Source organism: Trichosurus vulpecula, chromosome 4, assembly GCF_011100635.1.
Source record: "Trichosurus vulpecula isolate mTriVul1 chromosome 4, mTriVul1.pri, whole genome shotgun sequence".
NCBI lineage: Eukaryota > Metazoa > Chordata > Mammalia > Diprotodontia > Phalangeridae > Trichosurus > Trichosurus vulpecula.
Genome location: NC_050576.1, coordinates 416,506,721 through 416,528,911, shown reverse-complemented (window position 1 = coordinate 416,528,911; position 22,191 = coordinate 416,506,721). Strand labels below are relative to the sequence as shown.

The 22,191-nt window shown below is 36.1% G+C and overlaps 1 protein-coding gene across 1 annotated transcript in view; it reads right to left on the bottom strand.

Annotated features, from left to right (window-relative positions):
• Positions 1 to 22,191, bottom strand: part of GBE1 (1,4-alpha-glucan branching enzyme 1) — a 354,639-nt gene that overhangs the window by 204,080 nt on the left and 128,368 nt on the right. Inside the window, exon 3 of the mRNA XM_036754162.1 lies at positions 11,111 to 11,226. Coding sequence (XP_036610057.1) covers positions 11,111 to 11,226 — 116 coding nt within the window. The remainder of the gene's footprint in view (positions 1 to 11,110; positions 11,227 to 22,191) is intronic.

The window sequence follows — 22,191 nt, the reverse complement described above, 5'->3', positions numbered from 1 at the left end:
AAATAAAAATAAATTAAAAAAAAAAGAAAGAAAATCACTTTGACAGCTGAGTGAAGGATAAACTAGAGCGTGTCCCCTCAGACAGCTCCTGATTTTGGACTCCTGTGGCTAGTGGATGGAGTAACCTAGAGTCAGCAGGTCCTGAGTTCCAATCATGCCTCAGACACTATAAGGTAGTTGACCAGAGGCAAGTCACTGACCTCTGTTTGCTTCAGTTTCTTCATCTATCAAATGAGAATAATAATCCTTCTTCCCAGGATAGTTGTAAAGCAGTTGGCACAGTGCCTGGCATGTAAGTTCTAGGTGTTGGGTATTATTGGTGTTATTGTTATCATTATCATTATCACTATCAGTATTATTCTGATCACTGTTGTTATCCTCCACAATGCCCCCTATGGATACCTTCCCTCTAACTTTTCAGCTTTCTTTTTTGTGTGTTATCTTCCCCCATTTGATTGTAAACTCCTTGAGGGCGGGGACTTTTGTTGATCTGTATCTCCAGTGCTTAGTACAGTACCTGGCAAATAGCACTTGCTTAATAAATATATACTGATTTTTTAATGCAGACTTGAGGGAGGGAAACCAAGTAAAAGACTACTTCAATAGTCCAGGGGCAGAGTGAGAGTACATCCATCAGGGTGCTGGCAGTGTCAGAGGACAGAAGAGGGCACATACAAGAAATATTGCAAAGGTACCATCTATAAAACTTGACAACAAATTGGAAATAAGGGTGTGGTGAGGGAAAGTGAGAAGTTGTTGACTAGGAGGACTGTGGTGCTCTCAAAAGCAGGATGAGGGGAGGTTTGATGTTTTACTTTGTTTTGTTTTCTTTTGTTTGGGATGTGGGGGTGGGGAGAATGAGTTCTGTTTTGGATGTATTGGGTTTTAGATTCCTAGGAGACATCTGGTTTAAGATATCCAACAGCCAGTTTCAGATAAAAGACTGAACATCAAGAAAAGCCTTAGAAAAGAAACAGCAGAATAAATGCTTCTTTGGGGAGACTTCCGGGAGCCAAGATGGCAGTAAATCAAAGTAGCTCTCTCATATTTACCTCCAAACGACCAACCAACCATAAAACAAACCCCAGAACAAACCCTGGAATAGTGGAGCAAGCAGAAAGACAGGGTAGAGCAGTCTTTTAGCCCGGGAGACTTGGAGGATCGGTAATAAAGGTCCATCTCACTCACATAAAAGGGGAGCACATTCCCAGGACAGGAAGCATACTGGCAAGCCAGCAGCAACCCCCACCTCAGCAAACAAGTGGGAGATCCTCAGCCACTGTGTGGTGGAGCAGGCAAATGCCAACACCAGGACCCCAATGTACCTTGCATAGCCCGGGGAACTGGCAGACTCAATCTCCAAGAACTATAACAAGCTTTGGTACAGCCCTGGGGAGGCAGGCAGGCATCCCGAGGTGGCCCAAACTCCAAGTGCTTCAGTGTTGCCCTGGGCAGAGTCCTATGGCAATTGGACTTCCAGGTGCTTTGGCACTCCAGGCAGAGTTCTTCCAGTGGCAAGTCTTCCAGTAGCAAGACCTCCATGTGTTTCAGTGCAGCCCCAGGGCCTGCAGCCATTGGCACAAGAAGCCTGAGACAATGCCCCTTCCACCCTGGGAGGAGAGCTCAAATTCAAAAGGAAAAACCTCCCCCCTGCAAAAAAAAAAAAAAATCTGACCAAAGGAAGTTGTCATGGTAACAGGAAAGACCAAGATAGAAACTTAGATGAGGATAACAATGTCAAAACACCTATGGGTAAAAACCCAAAGGAAAACAAGATGTCTTCTTAAGCCCAGAAAGAACTCATGGAAGAGCTCAAAAAGGAGCTTAAAAATCATTTAAGAGAAGTAGAAGAAACATAGGGAAAAGAAATAAGAGTGATGCAAGAGATATGGAAAAAGGACTTAACAGCTTGGAAAACAGCTTAAAATGTAGAATTGGCCAGATGGACATACAACAATCCATTGAAGAAAACAACTCCTTAAAGAGTAAAATTGGCCAAACAGAAAAGAAAGTACAAAAGCTAATTGAGGAAAACAATACTTTAAAAGCTAGAATTGGGCAAGTGGAAGCTAATGACTCTATCAGAAATCATGAATCAATCAAACAAATTCAAAAGAATGTAACAAAAATGGAAGAAAATATAAAATGCCTCATGTGAAAAACAACTGACTTGGAAAACAGGAGAGACAATACCACAATCATTGGATTAACTGAAAGCCATGATCTAAAGGAGTACCTGAACAGCATCTTTCAAAGAAATTATCAAGGAAAACTGCCCTGATATCCTGGAACCAGAGGGCAGAATAGGCACTGAAAGGATCCACCTCATCTCCCCCCAAAATAAAAACACTAAGGAACATCATAGCTAAATTTCAGAACTATCAGGTCAAAGAAGAAATATCACAAAGGGTAGGAAAGGGTAAAAGGAGAGAGGACAAACAGGAGGAAGAATAGGATGGAGGGAAATACACAGGTAGTAATCATAACAGCGAATGTCAATGCAATGAACTCCCCCATAAAATGGAAGCAGATAGCAAAATGGATCAATAAACAGTATCCTACAATACTACAAGTGGCCAGAAAAGAGTAATTCAAATAATAGGGAGTCACAATCAGAATCACACAGGACTAGGCAGCTACAAATATTAAAGTACCATAAATCATGGAACATGATATTCCAGAGGGCAAAGGAGCTATGACCACAATCAAGAATCACTTACCCAGCCAAATTAAGCATAACACTTCAGGGGAAAAAATGGTGATTCAACAAAATACAAGAATTTAAGCTTTCATAAGAAGACAAGAACTAAACCAAAAATTTGACCTCCAATATCAAGACCCAAGAGAAGCAAGAAGCATAAACAGGTAAAAAAAGGGGGGGGGGGGGAAGAAGGGATTCAATAAAGCTAAACTGTTTAGATCCCTACACAGGGAGATGATACTTGTAACTCTTAAAAATTGTATCACTAATGGTACAAATAGAAAGAATAAACATAGACAGAGGTTATGGGTATAATGTGTGTTTGAGGAAATGACAAAATAAAATAAGGGATGAGAAAGAGGAGTAATATGGGTGGAGAAGAAAGGGAGAAGTAGAATGGGGTAAATAATCTCACATGAAGAGGCTAGAAAACACCTATTACACTGGAGGGAAACATGGGAGGCAGGGGGAGGGAATTATGGGCATTGCTAGTATTGGCTCAAAGAGGGAATAATATACATAATCAGATTTTTATAATCTGTTTTATATGACAGGGAAGTAGGAAGGGGAGGAGGTTAAATGGGGAGGGAGGATTGACAGAAGGGAGGGTGGATCAGGGGAGGCGATAGACAGAAGCAAAACACTGGTGAGGAGGGAAAAGGTGAAAGGAGAGATGACAAACAGGAGGAAGAATAGGATGGAGGGAAATATTCAGGTAGTAATCATAACAGTGAATGTTCACGTGATGAACTCCCCCATAAAACGGAAGCAAATAGTAGAGTGGATCAAAAACCAGTATCCTACAATATGTTGCTTACAAGAAACACACTTGAAGCAGAGAACAGAGAAACACACACAGACTAAAGGAAAGGCTGGAAAGACTTATATGAACTTATGCAAAGTGAAATGAGCGGAACGAGGAAAACACCATACACAGTATGAGCCACAAATTGTGATGATCAACTATGAATGAATCAGCTTTTCTCAGCAACACAATGCTCTAAGATAAGTACAAAGGATTCATTCAGGAAGAAAAATGCTACCCGCGTACAGATAAAAAATTGATCGACTCCAAATGCAGATCAAAGCATATTTTTTTCACTTACTTTACTCTTTCTTGTGTGTGTGTGTTTTTTTTTTTTACTTTTGATCTGTTTCTTTTTCCACAACCAAGATTAATATGGAAATATGTTCTACATAATAGCATATATATAAAACTATATCAAACTGCCTACCGTTTTCAGAAAAGGGGAGGGAAAGGAGGAAGGGAGAAAAACCTGGAACTCAAAATCTTGTGAAGATGAATGCTAAAAATGTTTCTGATTTGTAATTGTGGGAAAAAATAAAATACTATTTAAGAAAAAAAAAAGGAAGCAGCAACTCTGAAAAAAATTAGCAATAAAAAAGAGATGAAAGATAGGGTGGTAAAACTGGATGATTGTCATTAGAATATGGGAGACCTGAATAGATTAGTCAGCAGATGGAAAGGAGCTAACCAATGGGATAAGTGGAAAAGGAAAGATTAAATATACTGCATGGGGCCTGAGGCGAGAAGCAAGGTCTTTAGGGGAAAAAAATCTATAAAGTATTATTTACAAAACCCCAGCATTGTGGAAACACAATCAGAATAACACAAGATCTAGCAGCTTCTACATTAAGGGATAGAAGGGCTTGGAATACGATATTCCAGAGGTCCATGGAGCTAGGATTAAAACCAAGAATCACCTACCCAGCAAAACTGAGTATCATGCTCCAAGGCAAAATATGGACTTTCAATAAAATAGAGGACTTTCAAGCTTTCTCAGTGAAAAGACCAGAGCTGAATAGAAAATTTGACCTTCAAACACAAGAATCAAGAGAAGTATGAAAAGGTAAACAAGAAAAAGAAATCATAAGGGATTTACTAAAGTTGAACTGTTTTGTTTACATTCCTACATGGAAAGATGATGTGTGTAATTCATGAGGCCTCAGTATTAGGGTAGCTGAAGGGAATATACATATATATATATATATATATATATATATATATATATATATATATATATATATATATAGACAGAGGGCACAGATTGAGTTGAATATGAAGGGATGATATCTAAAAAAATAAGATCAAATTAAGGGGTGAGAGAGGAATATATTGAGAGAGGGAGAAAGGGAGAGATAGAATGGGGTAAATTATCTCGCATAAAAGTGGCAAGAAAAAGCAGTTCTGTTGGAAGGGAAGAGGGGGCAGGTGAGGAGGAATGAGTGAATCTTGCTCTCATCAGAATTGACCTGAGGAGGGAATAACATACACACTCAATTGGGTATCTTACCCCACAGGAAAGAAGGAGGAAGGGGATAAAAAAGCAGGGATGATAGAAGGGAGAGCAGATGGGGGAGGATGTAATCAAAAGCAAACACTTTTGAAAAGGGACAGGGTCAAGGGAGAAAAATGAATAAAGGGAGACTGGATAGGAGGGAACAAAATATAGTTGGTCTTTTACAACATGAGTATTGTGGAAGGGTTTTGCATAGTGATACACATGTGGCCTATGTTGAATTGCTTGCCTTCTTAGGGAGGGTATGTGGGGAGGGAAGAGGGGAGAGAATTTGGAACTCAAAGTTTTAAAAGAAGTTGTTCAAAAAAAAAGGTGTTTTTGCATGCAACTGGGAAATAAGACATACAGGCAATGGGGCATAGAAATCTATCTTGCTACAAGAAAGTAAGGGAAAAGGGGATGCGGGGGAGTGGGGTGACAGAAAAGAGGGCTGACTAGGGAACAGGGCAATCAGAATATATGCCATCTTAGAGTGGGGGGAGGGAAATCTGTAATTCAAACTCTTGTGAAAATTAATGCTGAAACTAAAAATATTAAATAAATAAATTTTTTAAAAGGCAAAAGAGAAAGAAAAAAAGAAAAGAAAAAGAGAAAAAAGAAAAAAGAAAAATTTTTGTAAAAAGGTTGAAAATTGCTTCAGTAGAGGAAATACTCCTCACAAACAAAACGAGAGATTCCTGAAGATCATGAAGAAATTAAGAGAAAAATACATAAGATCTTCTAGTTTAGTAGAGAAGCTGCTAGGCTATAATAGAAATAAATTACCCTTGTTGATTTTTTTTATGATGTGAAGAATGGAATGTATATGGTTAATGTCAGATTCTCTGCTTTTATCAGAGTTTTTTTATCATATGCTCAGATATATTAAGCCCCCATTACCAATACATTTATGTCTCAATTAGTGCAAATAATGAAATGTGAAGTGGTAACATGTATTTGAATTTGCACTTCACTATTCACCCTAATCAGGACCATGCCAAGTTTGTGATCTGCTTCTCATGCAATTGATCACTTGGCTCCCTTTCCTGGGTAATCTAAAGCAGAACTCATATATAAATGGGATCTCTGTATACTTACCTTTGACTTAGAAAACCACATACTAACATTTTCTGTGTTTTATTGTGTTACATTTCAATCTGGTTTGATTTGCATTCAGGAATTTTGTGCAGGCTGCATGTTTGACACCTGTGATCTAGAGTGTAGCCCCACACAATTATAACTTTTCTGACTAGTTTTATTCTTAACCAATTGCTGCATATTATGCATCTCCACTCCAGTTCCTATATTTCATTTCTCCTGTATTTTGTCTTTCACTATAGCATATAATATTTCCACTATCGCCTTCATTACCCATACTTGGGCATCTATGCAGTGAAACAAATGGCTTTTAGTTTTTTTGCTGGTATTCTTCCTACATACTATCTCTTGAGAATCACTGGTCTTTTCCCAATATTTTCTTACATTTCCATGCCAATCACTATCAAATGTGGGACTGGCATATGAAGGAGTATTTTTCTCTCTCCTAATCCATTTTCAGTTCAAAGTTCTTGATCAAATTTGCAAGTATGCAAGAAAATGTAATTTTATGGTGTTTAGATATATTTCATGCCTGGCCTAGGAAGCAGCATACCTAGCATGTACCATTCCTATATTTTAGGCAATGATCAAGAAATGCAATCTCATTTGTTTCCAAATTCATGTTTAGCTGAATCCCATACCTTGGGTAGAAATTATGAAACTAGCCCCTTGTGCCCATAAAATCATCAGTTTCTTACCTATGACATCATGATCCCTAAAATCCTTCAATGATAGTAATTACCTTCATGAGGACAAACAGTAGACTGTGATCATCAATACTGATGAGTCTTAAGAAGCCCACCAACTTATACCCCATTAATGATGATATCAGCATGAAATCACTAATCATCATTTTATTCTGACCAAAACAAGATGGTTTCTTTTCATCACTCTTGGGAACACAAGAAAGGGCTTTCTTATCAGAAGATCCAGTTCCATTTTTTGGTGAAAAAGTATCACACTTTATTAGTATTTATGACAGTCAGTAGTTATTCTATATCTTCTTATTCCAAACAAATGTCACTCTCAAAGGACTTCTTAAAAGTCTTTTTCCTTTTCTTTTTTTTTTTGCTGATGTTCATATATACATATATATAGGTTACCACAGTGATCATAAACCAGGCACAGATGTATGATGTAATAAAGAAGGGAGTTATAATTCTACGATAAAACCTAACCCATTGATATATTTGTCAAATGAACATTTGTATTTGAGTTGTCTAATGAGAATTTATTTTTAACATGAAGAAAATAACTGGAAATTTTTCATCTAAATCAGATTCTAAGAAAAGAGGAGGAATTGATTGTTGAAGTAGAAAGATGATGGCAATCTTGGGATGAAGTAACAACCAATTCCATCTTAGAATAAAATAGTTAAATAGTTAAAACTACTTGTTGCTTGTTAAAAATAGCAATGTGATACTGAACAAATAAGATCCAGAAAACAGTGTTCTTGAGGAATACTAACACATAGGAAAATAGCAACTTATTCAACAAGAACTGGTATGAAAACTGGAAAGCTGTAACAAAGAAATTCGCTTTAGACCATCACCTAACAATAGACAGTACAAAAAACTCCAATGAGATAGTGACCTAAATATAACAGGACGCATCATTTTTCATTAAAACAAAAATTGAAGAGAATGGAAAGAAACACATTTCATAATTTAGGCTAGATGGAAAATTATTATCCAACATGGGATAGAACTAGTTGTAAAAAATTAAACCGATAATTTATAAAAAGTTTTTGCATGAAGAACATAAATGCATCTAGAATAAAAAGAAAATTGTAGACTAGAAAACAACTTTTACTTCACATTTCTCTGGTACAAGTCTAATACCAAAGCCAGATGAGAAAATTCCAAGAGGGAATACATAGGAAAGAAGACTAAAAGCCATTCTGCAACCAATAACTAATCAAGGAATATGAATAAGATTTCAAAAAAAAGTAAATGCACACTGTCAACAACCAAAGGGAAAGATCCTCAAAATCACTAACAAGAAAAAGACAGATCAAAACCACTCTGAAGTTTCAAAATATTATCTACCTTACTAGAAAATATGAAAATACAGTAGTAGTAAATGCTTGAAGGGAAGGCACAATAATATTATAAAAGCTAGGAACTGATCTAATAATTTCAGGAAACAATTTGGAATTATGTGAGAAAAGTCATGACATTGAGTGGGATGGTGAAGCCCTCTCATGGAATTTGGATCTTGGCCTTTCTGTGAGTTGAGTGGAATGAATGGGGGTGAGGATTTTTCAGCATGGCTCAGGGCTTCTGATTGTCAGCTAGGCTAAGTTTTGAATCACCTGACCCGTAGGAATCCGGAACTAGAGTAGCTGGACCCACTTCATCCCCACTACCACCTCAGCATGAGCCTCGCCAAATAAGGAAAAAGATGTTTTCAACTTCCTTGGTTCCTGGGTTAGATTTCTCAGAGATTGTGAGCCTGAACTCCACCAATGTGAAAGTCAGTGGTGGCAGGAGGATGGAACCACTAAGGTATATAGTTATGCTTCACTTCCTGTACCCTGCCTCTTCCTACCAATTGTCTATAGGTTTGGAGATCACCCTTTCTCTTGGGATCGTAACAAAGAAGTTTTCTGTTTCTACCTTGAGACCTCAGACTCTTTTAATTAATTGCTGGTGGGTGGTCTCACCCCACACAAGGTCTACTATTGACACTTGCTTTCTACAACTGTACTCACAATGCTATAGTCCCCCAGTGTTGGTTAAGTCCTTGTCCAGTACCTATTTATGTCTAAGGAAATTAATCCAACTTCTGCTCATTGAAGTCAAAAGGAACAAATTCAGTCCCCTCAACCATGGAACAACCCTTCAAATACTTGAATCTATCAAGTACATATAGATGTGAGAAGACTCACATCTAACCTGTGAGTTTCCTTCCTCCAGGTTAAACTCCCTGTCTCTCCCACAGCTCTCTGAAAGCAGGACTGTTTCCTTTTTTGCCTGGAACAAAGTAAACACTTGAGAAATGTATGTTGACTTCATTTGACTTAACCAATATGGGTTAGACACAAGGTCCTTCACCACCCTGACTGCTCTTCTCTAGAAAGTTTTTATTTTTATTTATTATTTTATTTATTTTATTTGTTTTATTTTTATTTATTTATTTTTATTTATCAATGTCCTTCCTAAAATGTGATGCTCAGAATTGAATATACTACTCCAGAAGAAGTCTGACCAGAGCAGAATATAGTGAATATAGTGAAACTTTGACACTTCAAATCTTTAACTTTCACCTACTGGTTCTAGTTTCTCTCTCTTTGTTGTGTATAAACAGTTGGCAACAAATATCCAAAACCCTGAATCATCCAAGTGTAAAAAAAGGTATGTTGACTCCTAACAAATGGGCATTGTTGGAATTCAGCAATTACTGAAATGATTAAAAGTTATTTTTAAGGAGTAGAAGTTCAATATTTTTTTTCCAAATTTTCTGGTACTACACACACACACACACACATACATTTGTCCTTATAGGGGAGTAAAGAGTAGAGTTTAGTGGAATGTTAGTGTGACAAAGATAGTTCTACTATCATTATAAACATGAACTTAATAAGAATAGAGATTCATACAAGTGAGGCTGGAACTTTAGAAAAAGATTATCATATAGCAAAAAAAAAAAAAAAAGACAGAGATGATTTGGTAACCATGGGCACAGTACCTAGACAAATAAGCTCTCCATGTTACTTGTTGTTGGGTAGGGGCAAGAGGAGAAACTGAACAAGAGAGGCTGTTGTTTGAGTGTGGTGAGGAGAGGACGAGAGACGTCATGAAGGAAGAATCGATAAAAATCGGACTGGTTACATAGAAGAAGGCCTGACAATAAAGTCAAGGATGATTTCTACAATAGTACAACGTTCAACAAAAATCAAGAACAAGAGAGATGGGTTTATGTGGGAAAATAATGAGTCTTGTTTTGTTTGAGATCCCTTAAGGACACATTCATGCACATCAGACAACTGGACATGTGAGACAGAAGGGAAAGTTATAGGTAGATTTGAGAGGGCTAGGAATAAAGATTCTAGTTAAATCCTGTGAGATTCTAGCCTTCCTTCACTGAACATGTTGCCATCTCCAGACGTCCTGATATATATCTTGCTACTGGACCCAGATGGCTCTGGAAAAGAAAGTGAGGCTACGGACTTTGACAGCCCTCCCTCACTGAAATCCAGGTGACTTGAAAGTCATGGCATCACCTTCCTGATGTCATGGTCCACTTCAAGAACAAAGGACAAACAATAACAACAAGCTCCACTAAGCACAGTTCTTAGCACAGAGTAAGCACTTAATAAATACTTTTCATTCACTCACAGACTTATCACCTTTGCAAAGGGTGCTATATGTATGCTGCTATGCGATGTAACATACTTTTTCTTCTTATATTCCACAGCAAGGCATGTATAATTAAAATAAATGGCTATTTTTTCATGTTATTTGGAAAAGTACCTACATGTAGAAAATCATACTTTAGTAGCCTAAGGGGAAAAATAATTATAATTACAATTACAATTACCAAACAAGTAAATTCAACATGTACTCTTCAATCCAGTGATGCTGGCCTCCTAGCCATTCCACAAACAAGACACTCCATCTCTCAGATCAAGGTATTCTCCCTAGATGTCCCTCAAACCTAGAATGCTCTCCCTCCTCTATTCTAACTGGCTTCCATTAAATTCGAAAGAAAGTTCCACCTCCTAAAGGAAACATTCCCCAGCCCCTCTTAGTTCCAGTGACTTTTCCTTATTAATTATTTCCTATTTATCGTATATATAGTTTGCTTTGAATATACTGGTTTGCACGTTGATCTTTCTTCCCCCCCCTTCCCCCCCACCCCATCCCCATTAAACTATAAGCTCCTTGAAGACAGGGAATGTCTTTTGCCTCTTTTTGTATCCCTAGTGCTTAGGAGACTTAAGTTAGGAGTGCTTAATAAATGTTTACTAAATTGAATTTGTAATTAGTTACAATTATGAAGAAATTACCTTTAACTTTGATCCATGAGGCACAACTGGAGATTTATTATGCTTCGGTGGGATGGAGAGTTCCCATTTCCCATATTCAAGTTTTTTATATGGATAAGAAAATGGATTCCAACCATCTATAAACAAAGGAGAAAAAAAAATCTGTAACCACAGTTCACTAATGTTAATATCCAATTAGTTTAAATAAAATCATTATAGAACATTTATAAGATTTTTATACTATGCAATACCACTTAAAACAAGTTAACAAACTGCAAAAAAGAAAATATAGGAAGACAGACAGATATTACTAATCATATAGTAGTAGTATAGAAAATATTTAGGAGTCAGTAAAAAAAAAAATATTTATTAAGCATTTCCTATATGCCAGACATTGTGCTGAGGATATAAAGAGGTGAAAGGCAGTTCCTGTCCTCAAAGAGTTCACAATCTAATAAAGGAAATAGCAAGCAAACAAATATATACAAACAAGCTATATACAAGATAGATAGGAAATAGTTCTAAGAGGGAAGGCAATAGCACTGAGAGGGAATGAGAAAAGATTTCTTAGAGAAAAATGGGATTTTATTTGGAACTTGAAAGAAACCAGGAGGCTGAGATAAGGTGGGAGGGGCCTTCCAGTCATGAAGAACAGAGAGAATGCCCAGACCTGGGAGACTGAGTGTCTAGTTGGTGAAACTGACATGAGGTCAGTATATGAGTAAACTGTAAAAGTAAGAGGATTGGTGAGTGGTTTCATTAAGGGGGTTTAACTTTGAACTCTAAATAGAGGGTTTTATATTTGATCCTGCAGGTGATGCTGGAGCTTACTGAGGCAAACAGACTCACCAGTACAAGTGTGATGTGATGAGGGCCTGCACCAGGGTGATGGCAGTATCAGAGAGGAGTGTATAGAATAATAACAATAATCCCTAATAATCAAATAGCATTTACTATGTGCTAAGAACTTTACAATGATCTAATTTGGTCTTCCTAACTATGCTGGGAGGTAGGCACTATTATTATCCCCATTTTACAAGGGGCAGGAAAAAATATACATTTCTGGACATGGCCACTGTGTGGATTTATTCTGATTGACTATGCTTATTTATTAAAAGGCTGGTGTTGGGATTTTCCCCCTTCTCTCTGTTTTTAATGGAGGACAAGGGGACTTGAGGAGAGCATAGCAATAATGGTTTTATAATTGGTTTTAGATAGATATTATCAAACATCTTAAGCAAGGCTCCATTTATTCCTATGCTCTCAAGTGTTTTTTTAATAGGAATGAGTGTTGGGTTTTATCAAAAGCTTTATCTATTGATGTAATCATAATTTTTGTTGTTTTTCTTATTGATATGGTCACTAAAACTGACAGTCTTTCTAATATGTAACCAGCCCTGCATTCCTGGTATAAATCCCACTTGGGTATATCTTTGCGATATATTACTATAATCTCCTTAATATTATTTTATTTAAATTTTTGCATCAACATTCATCAGGGAAATTTGTCAGTAGTTTTCATTCAATGTCTTCGACCTCCCTGACTAAGGTATTGAAACCATATTTGTGTTATAAAGGGAAACTAGTAGGACTCTTTTCTTTACCTATTTTTTAAAGTAGTTTATAAAGTATTGGAACTAATTGTTCCCTAAATGATTGGTAGAGTTGTAAATCCATGTGGTCCTGTAAACTTTTTCTTAGGAAGGCCATTTTTTTCACTTGTTCAATTTCTTTTCCTAAGAAAAGGTTATTTAAGTATTTAATACTCTTCTGTTAATCTAGGCAATTTAAATTTTTGTAAATATTCATCCATTTCACTTAGTCAGTTTTACTGGTATGTAATTGGACAAAATAACTCCCAATAACTGCTTTAATTTTATCTTTATTGGTGGTATATTCAACCTTCTCATTTTTTTTTTTTGGCAAGGCAATGGGGGTTAAATAACTTGCCCAGGGTCACACAGATAGTAAGTATCAAGTGTCTGAGGCCACATTTGAAGTCAGGTCCTCCTGACTCCAGGGACACCCTTTTCATTTTTAATACTGTAATTTGGCTTTCCTCTTTTGTTCTTTTTTTTAATAAAATTAACCAATGGTTTTTGGTTTGTTTTTTAAACCAGTTCCTAGTTTTATTTATTAGGTCCAGGGTTTTTTTTTTAACTCTCTATTTTATTAATCTCTCCTTTGATTTTTAAGGATTTTCATTTGCTGTTTAATTGAGAAATTTTAATGTGCTGTTTTTCTAGTGTTTTTTTTAATTGCACACCCAATTCATTGATTTGCTTTCTCTTTTATTGATTTACATATTTAAAAATAAATTTTCCCCTAAGAACTGCTTAGGCTTCAACCCACAAATTTTAGTATGTTGCCTCATTGTTGTCATTCTCTTTTATAAAATTATTATTTCTATGATTTATTCTTCGACCAACTCATTTTTTAGGATTAGATTATTTATAGTATCCAATTAATTTTTACTCTATGTTTCTAAGGACCTTTGCAGAATTGGAAACTATAAATAATCTAATCCTGAAGAATGAGTTTGTCAAAGAACAAATAATAGAAATAATAATTTTTATGGCATTATGGTCTGAAAAGGATACATTTAACATTTCTGCTTTTCTGCATTTGGTTGTGAGGTTTTTGTGCCCTAATAACATATGCTCATGTAAAGCTGAAAAGAAATGTATACTCCTTTCTATTCCCAGTCAATTTTCTCTAAAGGTTTACCATATCTAAGTTTTCAAAAGCCTATTTATTTCCTTACCTTCTTTTCTTATTTAATGGTAAGATTTATCTAGCTCTAAAAGAGGAAAGTTAAAGTTCCTCCACTAGCATAGTTTAACTGTCTATTTCTTCCTATACTTGATTTAACTTTTACTTTATGAAATTAGATGTTAAGCCACTTTGGTACATATATGCTTAGTACTGATATTACACTTCATGAACACTTCATTGTCTATGGAGCCTTTTAGCAAGATGTAGTTTCCTTGATTATCTCCTTTAATTAGATTTATTTTTACTTTTGCTTTGTCTGAGATTATGCCTTTGTTTTTACTTCAGTTGAATTATATTAGATTCTGTCCCTACACCTTATTTTAACACTGTCTGTTTCTGTTTCCTGTGTGCTTCTTGTAAAGAACATATTGCTGGACTCTGGTTTCTAATCCAACCTGCTATCTTCTTCAGTTTTATGGGTAAATTCATCCCATTCACATTCACAGTTACGATTACTAACTTTGCATTTCCCTTCACACTATTTTCTTTTGTTTACCCTCTCTCTCTTTTATCCTGTCCACCCTCTAAAGTCTGTTTTGCTTCTGACTACTCTCTTTATCCATCCTCCCTTTTTCACTCTTTCCTCTCTCTTAAACTCTTCTCCTACTTCCCTGTTGGGTAAAATAGATTTCTAAACCCAACTCTGTATTTGTGTGTGTGTGTGTGTGTGTGTGTGTGTGTGTGTGTGTGTGTGTGTGTATTTAGATAAGAAGGCTCAAATATTGCCTGATACCACCCTCCCCCACCCCAGCATTTTCCTCTTTATTGTAAAAGCTCTTCCTTTTATACCTTTTTATGTAAAATAATTTTCCCCATTCTTCCTCTTCCCTCCCCCTTCTCCCAGTGCATCCCTCTTTCTCATACATCCAATTTGTTTTTTTTAACGATCATCCCAACATAAGTGGCACACTCATGTACCCTCTGTACAGTCCTTCTAACTATGGTAATAATGATTAAATTCTTAGGAGTTACAAGTATCATCTTCCTGTACAGGAATGTAAATAGTTTAATCTTATTGAGTCCCTGATGATTTCCCTTTCATATATTTGACAGTTACACTCTCTTCAGGCCTGATCTTTTCAATCAAGAATTCTTGAAAGTTGTCTCTTTCATTAAATATTGGTTCCACCCCTTCCCTCCCCCCGCCCCACCCTGCCCTGACTGGATATTCAGTTCTTCAAGGTAGGTTATAGTTATTTTAGTTGTCTGAGCTCTTTTGCCTTCCAGAATACCGTATTCCAAAAAAGTAGAGGCTCCTTTAACATAAATCCTGTGTGATCCTGACTGTGGCTCCATGATATTTGAATGCTTTTTGCATTTGAATGTTTGAAGTATTTCCCCTTTCACATGGGAATTCTGTAATTTGGTTATAATATTCCTGGGAGTTTCCATTTTGGTATCTCTTTCAAGAGGAGATTGGTGGATTCTTTCATTTTCTATTTTACCCTCTGGTTCTAAGATACCAGGGCAGTTTTCACAGAAAACTTCTTGAAATATGATGTGTAGGCTCTTTCTTTCATCACGGCTTTCAAGTAGTTCAGTTCAATCCTCTCCTCGATGTACTTTCTAGGTCAGTTGTTTTTACAATGAGATATTTCACATTTTCTTCTATTTTTTTTTTCATTCTTTTGATCCTCTTTTATTGTTTTTTAATGTCTCGTAGAGCCACTGGCTTCTACTTGCCCAATTCTAAGGAATTATTTTCTTCATTAAACTTTTGTATCCCTTTTTCTGTCAGACCAATTCTGCTTTTTAAGGAGTTATTTTCTTCAGTGAATTTGTGCAGCTCATTTTCCATTTGGTTAATTCTTTTTTTTTTTAAAGTGTTGCATTCTTCAGTATTTTCTGTGCCTCTTTTACCAAGTCTTTTCATAATTTTCTTCTCTCCCTCTCATTTCTTCATCCAATTTTTCCTCTACCAGTTATTTCATTTTTTAACTCTTCTAGGAATTTTTGTTGGGCTTGTGTCCAATTAACATATTTCTTGGAGGTTTTTCTTGTAGCTTTTTTGACATGTCTTCTGAGTTTGTATCTTAATCTTCCCTGTCACCATAGTAACTTTTTATCATCAGGTTATTTTTTATTTGGTCATTTTTCCATCCTACTTCCTGACTTCGAACTTTATGTTAAAGTTGGGCTCTGTTCCTGGAACTGGGGGGTGGAGGGGCGTGGCGCGGTGCTTGGTTGGGACTAGAGACTATCCTAAGCTTGAGGCTTTTTTCACACTACTGCTTTCAGAGCTAGTTCTGCGGGTCTGGACATTCTCAGTGTATGGTCACTCTCTCCTGATCTGGGTTCTGGTCCATAAGGAACTTACCCATGAAAGATTCCTGATCCTTTCCAGCTTCAAGCAAAGCTGCTCCTCAGAGCCCTTGCTCCCCCTTGACCAAAAGTGTTCCTCTCTTCCCTTGAACTGTGAACTGAAAGTGGGTATAAGCAATGGAGCTGACAAACAGTGTCCAGTATTCTGACTAGTGCTAGCACACAGGTCTTTGGTAATATCTTTCTGGCCACGTGCTTACCATCTCTGGCTATTGCTGCTACTGTCTTCACCACCAAGTCCCACCATTTGTGTTGCATCCACATGAGCCCAGGACTAGGCTCAACCCCAGCATCAGAGATCTTTCCTTCCAATTTCCTAAGTTGTCTTCGGCTGGAAGAATGTCTCACTCTGATCTTTTGTTAGCCCTGTCATTCCAGAATTTGATTTGAGGCATTGTTTTAGAGTTATTTGGAGGGGAATACAGGGAGAGCTCAGCAGTAATGCTTCCTCTAGTCCACTATTTTTTTTTTAAACTGGGCCACTGAATCATTTTTTTTTAAATGAACTGAAGAGATCAGAAAGAAGTTGAGAAACACAGAAAAGCTGGGAGATTTTGAAAGTTATGTGTAGAATTTATTATTTTTTTTTTAAAAAAAGGAAAGCAGTACAAGGGCAGCTATGTAGTACAGTGGATAGAACACTGGCCCTGGAGTCGGGAGTATCTAAGTTCAAATCTAGCCTCAGACACTTACTAGCTCTGGGACTCTGGGCAAGTCACTTAACCCCAATTGATTCCAAAAATAAAATAAACTAAAAAAGTATCATGAAATGGTGATTCATGGTTACAAAGGGAATTCTCTTGTGTTCTGTTGTATATGGAAATGCTCTTTTTGATGTTTAAGAACTTAAAAATTTCATAAAGTTTTACATTTGCCATTTATTAATTTTGTAATCCATTTATAAATTATTCTCCATCATTCTATATCAGTTCATGTAAATCATTCCAGTATTCTCTTAATCCTCCATTACAGCATTTCTTATGCTACCATATTATTCCATTATATTCATATGCCATAATTTGACTAGTTCTTCAATTTACTTTCTTTTCATTTTTTTTCTAATCTTTTGTTAGGTGCTCCTAAAAATATTTTGGTAAATATGATTTCTTTTCTTCTTTCTTTGATCTCCAAATGAGGGTACTTTTCAATCCTTTTTTTTATTATCCTCTTTCTAGATTTCTCTGAAATATATATTATTTCAAGAAGCAATTGCTGACAACAAAGAACCCTTGAAGTTGACAACTAAGAATACTATGTTCATAATCCAAAGTTATAAATAGTTAATTTCTTAATAACTTATGAAATAACATTATTATACTCTATTATTTTAGTTATTACATATTTATGTAATATGCTTTATACTTAATATGGATAAAAATGGAAATACAATAATGTCTCAAGAAAGTTAATTTTCTGTAAAAAATAAAAATTTATTTTAAAAAAGAAATTTACCAAAGTGCCAACATTAAAATATTTTTGGTACAGTCTTTTTGAAATGTATTATATACTTCTCTACCTTTTCAAACATAGAATACTGAACACTGCTTTTTTCTTTCTAGCTCAGAGTCCTCTTTATGAACATTTTTTTTCAACAGCAAATTTCTGTATCGCTTTTGAACTTTTATGTCTCCTCCCTCCTTGTTATCTTGTCAGTTCTCAGTGCTGTCAGTATGCCTGCCTTTAATGGTTTTCTCCTGTTTCAGCTTCCCAACCCCCTTCATTTTGATGCTTCTAGGGCTGGGAAACCAGATAACTAAGTCAATTAATTCAACTCATTAGCTTTTATTATAAGAATGTAATTAAGATTTATATGATTATACACAAATATATTAGAAAATGATTAAGTACATAGGTGAAGTCAAACAGAATGAGGAGAAATTTCAGTAGGGAAGCAATTACCTCTAGCTAGAAGAATAAGGGAAAGCTTCATGGAGAAGGTGCCGCTGGAACTGTACGGAAGATTTCACTAAGTGGAGATGACTAAGAAAAGAGGAAGTCTGTATCAGGTACCGAAGAAGGTATGAACGAATGCTAAAAGGCAAGAAGAGGCTGAGGACCAATCATAGTATAGTTTCACCGAAATTCTTGAAGGGCAACAATGTGAAGTAAGTCTATAAAGGTAGGTTTAAATCAGGGCTACTCATTGCTGCAATTAGAATAATGAGCGTTTCTTTGATTACAGGTATTAAAAAAGTAAGCAAACAAGAGCGAATAAAACCTGAGTCCTAACTTTAACACTTATAGCTATGTGACCGGGAGACACTCACTTAATTTCTCTGAGTCTCAGTTTCTTTATATGCAAGATGAGGGTAGTATTTTGCTTAGGCAGCTTACAGGATTTTAAAGAAAGAGATCTGTAAGGTAAAAAGTGTTAATACATGAACTATCATTATTATTATTAACTGGGATTTGCTTTGTTAAGTAGTTTAAGTATTTTGTAAAAAAAAAATTAGCTTTTTGCTTTTTAAGAAAATCATCATCATTCAGAGCAGCTGCATGACCAAAACACTACTAAGCACTGTTTTTCTTAATTTCTGCTCAGCTGACAATACACAGGGTCAATCTGATATAAATTTAGGAAGACTTCAACTCATTCTTAAAATTTAGTGGATTGCAAGGTGGTTCAGGGCATGAAGCAAATTTTATATGTAATTTCTGTATTTTCTCTGGGCTTCTTGCAACACATTTTACATAAAATTAATTCAGTCAGTGTCTATTTATAAAGTAACTGCAATATGCAAAGAACTATGCTAAGAGTGAGGAAGATAAAATGATGAATATGAAGTAAACTTAGGAAACTATTCTCTCCATGCCCAATGTCCACACCAATTAAACTGAACAAATGTTTATTAATGGGACATGCAATTAGGCAGTAGCAACAAAGAAAACAAGAAAATGTAACTTTTCTTGCTTTCAAACAGTTTATATTCTGCTGGGGGCAAGGGGCGTGGCGGGGAACGACCTGCAAAGCAAGTACATAACTAGAAATACATGCAAAATAAAAAGAGTGTAATTTTAAGAGGATGGGCTAGGAAGTACAAAGGTCTAGGAAGGTCAAAGAAAAAGTCCCTCCTGAGGGGGTGGCCCTTGAGCTGAGAGCTGTCTGAAGGAATACTATTTCGGATGAGAAAAAAAGATGTAATAAAAGAATAAGAGTTTAAGGCTTTTTATACCTGAGGAAATTTCAGTTCTGTGAAAACAAAACCTACACATTCTGAAAAATAACTAAAACAATAATAACATAATATGGCTGTATAGCCAGAGATCACAATTTATCTAAATGGAATAACCTTATGACCAAATTTACCCAGATTTTTCCATGCTAATCCTACGTTCTTTGCTTCTGGCGTCTCAACAGATAATAAACAAATTTCAACTAAGTACTTAAATCAAATGTTTTGCATCCACATGCAGACCTCTAGGGTTCCACCTAATATAACATATCACAAATTGTGATTACATAACTTCTGTCTTCTTTAAAAAGTACAATTCCCTCATGACAAGAACTCAATCACTAAGTTAAAAAATGAAATAATCTCCAACTCTTTCTAGCTTTACAAGCAACCTCCACTGCCAAAGAATAAATTACACACACACACACACCCCCCAAGCAGTCAAAGGAATATAAATGCTTACAAATCATTTTTGTTGTATCTAGACAGAACAGAAGGATGTTAAACCAGAAAGAAAGGCTAGTGATATATAAACTATTATAGTATAGATGAGATAATGAAGATGTGGGCAAGAAATTTACTATGAAGTTAAAGGAAAATAAAAGTAAGAGTTAGTGAAAATTTACATCTGAAGAAATAAAAACAAAAGTAATTAGACATAAAGCTTATTTCTATATCCATAACTGGAGGAATTTTTTATAATATGCATAATTTATTCTATCTGAAAGAGTATCAGAAACTGACTACTTTAACAAACTTTAATAAAAGCAGAAACAAATTAATTTACACAAAACAAGTGGAAGCTTGAAAGTTAACACATGAAAACAAATTTTAAAGGTTCCCATATGGAAAACATGTTACAGTTTTAAGGATTAGCAAACCCAAACCCCATGTGGTAGTTCAACAATTCCCACACTAAGCTGACAAAATCCCGCATTCTTAACTAGCCCATGGAGGACTTAAGTAACAAACTAACCACAAGGCTTATTACACTAATTTAGCATTAACAAGAACATGGACAAGACATCTGTGTACCTTATGCCAGTTTTGAAATTTGACCCCACCTGAATTTGAAAAAAATCCTCTGGAGGATTTAAATCTTTACTATGACATATACAAAATAAATACATATCATAAGGAATGAAACTTTGTGATGTTAACAGCATATGTATTTATAAAAAGTAGTATTTTAAATGTTCCACTCAATATGATTCTCTTAACTCTGGGCACCTGCTTGCATCACTCCCAGCTTTAAACTCAAATTAAAATGGACAAAAAAATGGTACTCATGCTAAGATATCACTGTTGGAGTTCTCCAACTGTGATTTATCCCAGATCTCAATACCCTGGGATACTGGTAGTTTTGCAGAGATTTAGAGTGCTTCTAAAATCACTTCTCTGTTCCACCCCCTTGAATCAGGAGTCCAGGCTGACTGGATTTATCATTTTTCTGCCCCTGAGGAATTCCAAAAGAACTGCTCCCATTGTATAAGCACACCAAATAGAGCAGGATCAAAGCAGTATGTGAACCTAGCATATGAGGGTATGAGCAAACTTGGATGCTATGAAGCGAAGCCAGCACTGCTAATTACCATGCTGTCTAACAAGTGAGGCCAGGAATCATGACTGTGGGACTGCACTGCCAGAAGACATTCAGGTACAGGTACTGTAAAAGCCCACCTAGAGGGGACTAGAACCTGTATTCCTATCTTCAGAGACCAGGAATAACAACAGGAAAGCAGTATTAGATCAAGAGTCAAAGGAGCCAAAGGAGAACCAGCACACAAAGAAGGCAAATCTCAAACAAGTAGAGAGCCAAAGCAGCTTACGAAAATTTCAGTAACAAGTGAGATGGCCCAAAGACCACTCCAAAACCTCCTCCATTGCATGCTACTGATTTCTATGCTAATTTATAGTCCCTCTCTCTGAAACAGGTCTCAGACATGCAATCTCTTCCTTAATTTCTTCCAGTGGTACAATAAGGTTCTTCAGGAATCCAAAGAAGTAGAAGGAGGTTTAGAGACAACTAGGGAGGATGCACAAGAGTGGAGCTTACCATTTCTTTTCAAGTTTACTGTATTTGATAAGCCATGCCACCACAGAAATCAGTTCAAAATCATCAACAAAGAAGGCTAACAGACAGCATGAAATTCCCCAAGAAAAAAGCAGTAAGAATATCTATATTTTAATCCTTAGTCATATTTTATATCATAATGAGCTTACTGCTCTTCTCCATCTCCCGTACCAATACTTCTATGCTGTTTATTCCCTGAGCCTGGGGCGTATTCTCACATTACTTTCACCTCTTGGAATCCCTTATTTCCTTTCAAAACACTGTTAAGTAACACCCTCTACATGAAACCTTCCTTTATCTCCCAGAGAGATGATGAAATTAATATGCAGAAGGAGACATATATTTTGGGATACAGAAAACAAAACAACAACCAACACATGTGCAACCTGGTAGGCCAAACTACGGACTACTAAACCCCTACTGGTTCATGGTAAAATGCTCCACTGTCTTTGGAGACTTATAAAATGCAGGAAACCAGGTGGATATGGCTTGCTACTGCTATAGCTCAAAGGTCACTTAGGATACCCACAAAATACACATGCAACCCACACCAGTATCAAAAAGAAAAGTTAAATAGTAATAACATGTAATTAATCAGTCCATAAATTCCTCATTATGAGTCTTTAAATACAAATGATAGCAGTATTAAAAAGTTTTAGGAATATTTCCAGTTCCTTCAAAACTTTGAAAACCTAGGACTATTACAAACTGTTATATCCCCATTCATGTCAAAGGAAACGTAAAAGGCTACTTCTTGG